This window comes from Belonocnema kinseyi, chromosome 5 (genome assembly GCF_010883055.1).
Source record: "Belonocnema kinseyi isolate 2016_QV_RU_SX_M_011 chromosome 5, B_treatae_v1, whole genome shotgun sequence".
Lineage (NCBI taxonomy): Eukaryota > Metazoa > Arthropoda > Insecta > Hymenoptera > Cynipidae > Belonocnema > Belonocnema kinseyi.
The window spans coordinates 148,372,980-148,381,558 of NC_046661.1; the positions used below are offsets into that span (position 1 = coordinate 148,372,980).

The following is an 8,579-nucleotide window of genomic DNA, read 5'->3' on the forward strand; positions in this document are numbered from 1 at the left end:
AAAATGTTACTGTCGAACAAAATACTTGAATTTTTAACAAAATTAATGTTATTTTTAACCCAAAAAGATGTTTTTTTTTACAAACCAGTAAAATTTTCCGGTCGCAAAAATTAACATTTTTACCTTAATGTTAATTTTTAATCAAACAGTAGAATTTTCGAACAAAATAATAGAATTTTCCAACAAAAAAAGACGAATTGTCAACTAAATATTAATTTTGAATCAAACAGTTGAATTGTTGACGAAATTATTGTTATTTTTATCCAAAAAGACGCTTTTTCGGTAAAACACTTAAATTTTAGATCTGCAATAGTATAAATTTGGAACCAAATGTTAATTTTAAACCAAATAGTTCAATTTTAAACCAAATTAATGTTAATTTTAAATTACTTAATATAATTTCAAGTTTCTAATTAATTTTGAATAATTTCAAACCTTCTAAATATCTCTTAAAACTTCTCAAATTTTTTCTACAAATAATAAGCGTTCAATTTTTATTTATAAGTCAAAATTTAACAATTTTACTTATAAATTGAACATTTTTTAAATAAAAGAATTAAAATTGTAGCGTTAAAATTTTAAAAGCTCTTAGAAATTCTAGAGATTCAAATCTTTCTATACAAAACAATTCAGTTTTAAATTGTTTTCTTTTAAATATTTGGTTTTAATTTACTCATCTTAAATCAACAGTAAAATATTTCTAAATATTAAATAATTCTTCTTCTTCTAAATTAAAAAATGTCAAATTGAATCATTTAGACATTGGATAATTTAGATTTAAACTTTATTTTTAATTTAATAAACCACGCACGTTTACATTTTTTAATCGCTAAAAAAATTAATAGAAATAAATGATATATTGATTGAAATTTACTTATTTTATTCGAAAAATAATGTATTTATTTATATTTAAAATTGATAAAATAAAACTCTTTTTCATCCAAAATTTTCGAATTCAGACGCTTTTCATTTTTAATTATTTAAATCTTCAAGACTGCACTTTAATTATTTAAAAAAACGGTTGGAATCGAATTTAAAACATTTTTTTCCAAAAATTTTTAAAATTTCCGGTCAAAAAATAAATTCACTGTCATTTCCCGATATTTTTCTGGTTTTCAACCAATTCCCGGCCTGTAATATCTAAAAAACAATTATTTTTTAGTTGAAATATTCAGGACGAGAAGCTCTACCAACTCCAGCAGTCGGTGTGGGTCGGGTTCACCAACTCCAAGCCAAGGAAGTTATCCGAGCACCTTTCATCATAAAGTAGAACCAGAATTTTCAATAATTTATTATCCCACCTTAATATTTTTGATATATTATATAGAATACACATAATTAGACCTACCCTGGAAATTATTTACAAATATTAAAATACGTTATTTTTTACTACAATTTATTTGTATTTCCTTCAGTCTCTAGACGTTTATGTTCCAGTTCTACAAGAGCCTTCAATTCGTCCTGTTGATAATAAAAAAAAAGAATTAAGAAAAATTTCCAAACGATTATTTACAGGGATCACTAACGGTTCGATTGTTTGAATTTGGAAAAAAGGGAATTTTTCCCGAAAAAAAAAGGAAACAAAGGAGACTTTATTTCTGGGTTACAAATTTTTTTTAACTCCGTAGCTTTGAAAAGTATTCTGTACACTGCAGAATTTTTAATTGATAACAAATATATCAGAAAAAAATTCAAGAAGATAATAGATAAATAAAATAAATTCTCCTTTTTGCATTTTTTTAAATGCATTTTTATCAACAGATAGATTTTGGTTCCTAATTCGTCCAAAATTTTCAAGAAAATAGTTTTATTTTCAGAAAAATTTTGACAAAATTAATATTTTAACCAAATACTTGTGTTTTTAACAAAAAAATAAGAATTTCCAACAAAATAGGTGAATTTTTAATCAAACAGTAAAATTTTCAATAACAAAAAAAAAAGATGAAAAAGCTATATTTTCAACGAAAAAAAATTATGTTTCACTTGAACCAAAAGAATGAATTTTCTACAACGGATTAAAATTTTGGAAAAAAATATGAATTTTCCAGAAAATAATTAAAATTTCAAGAAATGGTTAAATTTTTAATAAAATTGTTGAATTTTCAAAGAAAAAATAAATGAATTTTCAAACAAAAAAGATTAAACTTCAATCCAGAACTGTTTTATTTTTAAACAAATGATCTAACAAAAAAAGATTAATTTTTTTCATTCAAAATGACGAATTTTTTGTTCACATATGCAAATGTTCAAGAAAACAAGATAAATTTTTCTTTTTTATTTTACCAAAAATGATGATTTTTTAACAAAATACTTAAATTTTCAATCAAAGAATTTAATTTTAAACAAATAATTACTTTTTCAAACCAAATCATTCAATTTTCTTCCTACAAAGACGAATTTTAAACAGAATAAATTCATTTTCAATAAAAAATATAAGAATGAAATTTTTAATAAAAAAACTAATTTTTAGCAAGAAAAAAACGACAAATTTTCAACGAAATGATCGAATTAAAAAAAAAAAAGATATACCACCACAAAAAATAGTTAAAATTTCAATTCGAAAACTGTAAAAAAAATAGAATAGCTGATTTTTCAAATAAAAAAAAATTTTTAATGCAAAACAATATTTAAATGTTTAATCAAATCAATAAATTCTGAATAAAATAATTATTATATTAACCAAACTCTTGTATTTTTAACCAAAAAATAAGAATTTCCACCAAAATACGCGAATTTTCAATCAAAAATGAAAAAACTATATTTCAAACGAAAAAAAATTAATTTTCAACAATAAATAAAGAAATAAAACTAATGAATTTTGTAAACAAAAAATTGAGCTTTCAACCCAAAAAGACGAATTTTAGACAAAATACAAGCATTTTCAATCAAAAAATAAAAATGAAATTTTCAATGAAAAAAATTAATTTTTAACCAAATAAATAACGGAAAAATTTACAGCGACATAGCCCAGTTTTAAACCAAATTTTTAAACAAAAAAATTTCACTTTAATCCAAAGGATGAATTTTCAACAAAGGAGTTAAATTTTTAAATAGAAAAGATAAATTTTCCAGAAAATAGTTAAAATTTTAGGAAATAGTTACATTTTTAATAAAATGGCTGAATTTTCAACGAAAAAAAGTTGAATTTTCAACCAAAAATGAAAAAGTTATGTTTTAAATTTAAAAAATTAATTTTTAACACCAAAAAAATGACAAATTAAACTTAGAGAATAAAACTTCAATCAAAAAAGGTTTTATTTTTTAAAACAATAATTAAAAAAAAACAAAGATTAATTTTTCATTAAAAATGACGAATTTTTTGTTCACATTTGCAAATGTTCAAGAAAACAGTTGAATTTTTCTTTCTTGTAGCAAAAATGATGATTTAAAAAAAAACTTACATTTTTAATCAGGGTTATATTTTAAACAAAATAATTAATTTTTTTAACAAAATCATTAAATTTTCTTCCGAAAAAGACGAATTTTAGACAAAATACGAGAATTTTCAATCAAAAAAATAAAATTTTCAATAAAAAAAATGAATTTTTAACAAAAAATACAAATTTCCAACGAAATGATCGAATTCAAAAAAAAAATAAATAAATAAACCATCACAAAAACTAGTTGAAATTTGAATTCGAAAACTTAAAAAAAATGTAATAGCTAATATTTCAAACAAAAAGAAAAATCGAACATGCAAAAAAATATTAAAATTTTTAATCAAAGCACTAAATTTTAAATAAAATTATTAATATTTCAACAAAATACTTGTCTTTTAAATCAAAAAAGTAGAATTTCAAATCAAATAGTCGAATTTTCAATCAAAAATGAAAAAGTTATATTTTCGTCGAAAAAAATTACTTTTTAAGAATAAATAAATAAAAATTTACGACAGAGGGCAATTTTAAAACAAATTTTCACATTTTTAAAGAAAAAAAATTATAGTTTAATCAAAAGGTTGAATTTTCAACAACGGAATTTTAACCAAAAATTTGAGTTTTCAATCGAAAAAGACGAATTCTAGACAAAATACATGCATTTTCAATAAAATATATAAAAATGAAATTTACAAAAAAAAATTAATTCCGAACAAAAAAAAGGCAAATTTCCCACAAAATGGTCAAATAAAAAAATTGTAATAAAACAACGTTTCATTTTTAAACAAATAATTCAACAATAAAAGATTAATTTTTCATTCAAAATGACGAATTTTTTGTTCACAAATTTGCAAATATGAAAAAAAAAACAGTTGAATTCATATTTTTTCAATTAAAAATATAAAAATAATATTTTTAACAGAAAAAAATAATTTTTAACAACAACAAAAAAACAACAAATTTCTAACGAAATTATTGAATTTAAAAAAAGAATAAACCACCACAAAAAACAGTTAAAATTTAAATTCGAAAACTTAAAAAAAATGTCTGAGACCTTATGTTTCAAACAAAAAGACAAAATCGGATATGCAACAAAATATTTTAATTTTTAATCAAATCGTTAAATTTTGAACAAAATTATTAATATATTTCAACCATTTAATTGTGATTTAAACCAAAAAAATAAGAATTTCCAACAAAATAAATGAATTTTTTAATCAGATAGTTGAAGTTTCAACCAAAAATAAAAAATTTATATTTTTAATTGTAAAAAAATCAATTTTCAACAAAAAATAAAGGAAACAAAATAATTAAATTTTTAACTAAAATGATGAGTTTTTAACCCAAAAAGACCAATTTGAAACAAAATCCATGCACTTTTAACCAAAAATATAAAAATCAATTTTTCAATATAAAAAAATAATTCTTAACAAAACAAAAAAAAAGACTTTACAACGACGTAATCCAATTTTAAACAAAGTTTTTGAATTTTTAAAGAAAAAAATGACAATTTAACCAAAAGGATGAATTTTCTACAACGGACTTAAATTTTTGGAAAAAGATTAATTTTCCAGAAAATAATTAAAATTTCAAGAATTAGTTAAATTTTTAATAAAATTGTTGAATTTTCAACGACAAAATAGATGAATTTTCAAACAAAAGAGATTAAACTTTAATCTGAAACTGTTTGATTTTTAAACAAATGATTTAACAAAAAAAAAAAGATTAAATTTTAAATCAAAGAGTTAAATTTTAAAGAAAATAACTAATTTTTTAACCAATTCATTAAATTTTCTTCCTACAAAGTAGAATTTTAGACAAAATACATTCATTTTTAATCAAAAATATAAAAATAAAATTTTAAATAAAAAAAAAAGAAATTTTTAATAAAAAAAATTACAAATTTCCAACGAAATGATCGAATTAAAAAAAAAATTCCACAAAAAACGGTTGAAATCTCGATTTGAAAACTTTTAAATAATAATTTAATAGCTGATATTTCGAAAAATAATCAATTCAAGTATAATTCAAACAAAAATCGAACTTGCAACAGAATAGTTCAATTTTTAATCAAAGCGTTAAAATTGGAAAAAAATTATTAATATTTCGACTGCATACTTGTGTTTTAAATTAAGAAATAAGAATTTCTGTTAAAATACGCAAATTTTCAATTAAATTTTCAACTAAAGCGTTAAATTTTCGACAAAATAATTAAATTTTTAACCAAAAATTTGAGTTTTCAACCCAAAAATACGAATTTTTTACGTCGCTTTCATTGAAAATGACAAAATACATGGACTAAATAATGCATTTTCAAAAAAATATATAAAACTGAAAATTTTAATAAAAAAAAATCATTTCTTTACAAAAAAAAAATGAATTTCCAATGAATTGGTCGAATTAAAAACAAAAAACTTCCACCAAAAACAGTTGAAATTTCAATTCGAAATCTTGAATTTTTAACAAAAAATGTAATAGCTGATATTTTAAACAAAAAGAAAAAATCGAACATGCAACAAAATAGTTAAATTTTTAAATAAAGCGTTAAATTTTCAACAATATAATTAAAATTTTAACCAAATACTTCTATTTTAAACAAAAAAAAAAAAGGAAATAATTTTAAATCGAATAGTCGAATTTTCATCCAAAAATGAAAAAAGTTACATTTTCATTGAAATAAATAATAAATTTACAACGACATAGGCTAATTTTAAACCAAATTTTCGAATTTTTAAGTGAAAAAAATTATAGTTTAACTCAAACGCTGAATTTTCAACAGCGGAATTTTAACCAAAAAGTCGAGATTTTAACGCAAAAAGACGAATTTTAGACAAAATACATGAATTTCAATAAAAAAATTAATTTTTAGCAAAAAAAAAAAAAAAAAAAAGAATAATTTCCAACTTAATGGTCAAAAATGGTTCAAGAAATTAGTTTAATTTTCTACCATAAATAATGACTTTTGAACAAAATATTTAAAATTTAAATTAAACAGTTAAATTTTAAACAAAATAATTAATTTTTTAACCAAATCATAACATTTTCTTCCTAAAAAGATAAATTTTCAATCAAATAGATGAATTGTCAACAAGAAAATGCTAATATTCCTACCAAAAAGAAAAAATCTAATTTACAACTAACGCGTTAAATTTTCGACAAAATAATTAAATTTTTAACCAAAAAGTTGAGTTTTGCACCCAAAAAGACGAATTTTATACAAAATACATGTATTTTTAATAAAAAAATATAAAATGAAATTTTCAATAATAGCAATTAATTTTTAAAAACAAAAAAAGACAAATTTCTAATGAAATGGTCAAATTAAAAAAAAAATCCCACCTAAAATAGTTGAAATTTCAATTTAAAGACTTGAAATTTTAATAAAAAAGCCCAGTTTTAAACCAAATTAACAAATTTTTACAGAAAAAAAATCCTTCAACCAAAGGCGTGAATTTTCAACAACGGAGTTAAATTTTTGATCAGAAAAGATAAATTTTCAAAAAAATTTTCAAACAAAAGAGATTAAACTTCAATCAAAAACTGTTTAATTTTTAAACAAATAATTCTATGAAAAAAATTAATTTTTCAATCAAAGATTTAAATTAAAAAAAAAATTAATTTTTTAACCAATTCATTAAATTTTCTTCCCACGAAGATAAATTTTCAATCAAATAGTCGAACTTAAAAAAATTTTTTAAATAGAAACAATAGAATTTTTAACCAAGAAAGATTAATTGTCAACAAAAAATTTTAATATTTCAACTAAAAGGAAAACAGCTAACTTACAACAAAATAATTAAATGTTTAACCAAAAATTTGAGTTTTCAACCGAAAAAGACGAATTTTAGTACACGCATTTTCAATAAAAAATATAAAAATGAAATTTTCAATCATAACAATTAATTATTAACAAAAAAAAGGCAAATTTCCCACGAAATAGACGAATAAAAAAATTTCCCCCTAAAATAGTTGAAATTTCAATTGGAAAAATTATTTAACTTACAGCAAAATAATTAAATTTTCAACTAAAAAGTTGAATTTTCAGCAAAATAATTAAATTTTTAACCAAAAATTTGAGTCTTCCACCCAAAAAGACGAATTTAAAACAAAAATACAAGAATTTTCAATAAAAAAAAATATAAAACTGAAAATTTTATTAAAATTTTTTTTTAACAAAACAAAAAAAGACAAATTTTCAACGAAATTCAAAGACTTGAACTTTTAATAAAAAATATAATAGCTGATTTTTCAAATAAAAAGAAAAAATCAAACTTGCAACAAAATAGTTAAATTTTTTATCAAAGCATTAAATTTTCAACAAAATAATTATTTTTTTAATCAAATACTTGTGTTTTAAACCAAAAAATATGAATTTCCAACAAAATTCGCGAATTTTCAACCAAAAGTGAAAAAATTATATTTTCAATTAAAAAAAATTAATTTCAAACAAAAAAAAAGACAAATTTACAATGAAATAGTCCAATTTTAAACCAAATAGTTGCATTTTTGAAGAGAAAAAATTAAACTTCAACCAACAACAGTTGAATTTTCAAAAAAAAAGAAAATGACTTTTTAAGAAAATACTTAAATTTTGTACAAAATTCTTAAAATTTCAACAAAATAGTTCAAATTTTATCCAACTACTTCAATTTTCTTCTTACAAAGATAAATTTTCAACCAAATAATCAAATTAAAAAAAAAACTTAAAAAAAAACAGTTAAAATTTCAACTAAAAAGTACAATTTTCGAAAAAATGGAATATTTAATTAAAATAACATTATTAGTTAAAAAAATTAACTTTTAACAAAACTGATACATTTTCAGGTAAACTAATAAATCTTCCAATGGAATATTTGTGTTTAAAAAAACATATGAAATTTTAGCTGAGAAGATTAAATCCTACCAAAAAACACGAATTTTCAACTGAAAAAGATAAATTGTCAAACAAAAATTAAATAATTAAATTTTCATTTAAAAAAAATTAATTTTCAACTAAACTGATGAATTTTCAGCTGAAATAGTTAATCTTTAAATAGAAAAGTTTAATTTTAAACTGAGAAGAATAATTTCTACTAAAAATAAGAATTTTCAACCAAAAAAGACAAATTTGAACCAAAAATAAAACCAATTTTGAACAAAATAATCGAAGTTTTAAATGAAATATTGAAAGTTTAAGTGAAAAAATTAATTAATAAATATTAT

General features: G+C 19.9%; 2 protein-coding genes across 2 annotated transcripts in view; one reads left to right on the plus strand and one right to left on the minus strand.

The window, feature by feature from the left end:
• Nucleotides 1–1,440, plus strand: part of LOC117172941 (probable 2-oxoglutarate dehydrogenase E1 component DHKTD1 homolog, mitochondrial) — a 48,912-nt gene extending 47,472 nt beyond the window's left edge. The window contains exon 13 of the mRNA XM_033361247.1: nucleotides 1,163–1,440. Within this exon, the coding sequence (XP_033217138.1) occupies nucleotides 1,163–1,270 (108 nt within the window). The 3' untranslated portion in view covers nucleotides 1,271–1,440. The remainder of the gene's footprint in view (nucleotides 1–1,162) is intronic.
• LOC117172942 (NAD-dependent protein deacetylase sirtuin-2) overlaps nucleotides 1,274–8,579 on the minus strand; it is a 39,745-nt gene continuing 32,439 nt past the window's right edge. Inside the window, exon 6 of the mRNA XM_033361248.1 lies at nucleotides 1,274–1,461. Within this exon, the coding sequence (XP_033217139.1) occupies nucleotides 1,390–1,461 (72 nt within the window). The 3' untranslated portion in view covers nucleotides 1,274–1,389. The remainder of the gene's footprint in view (nucleotides 1,462–8,579) is intronic.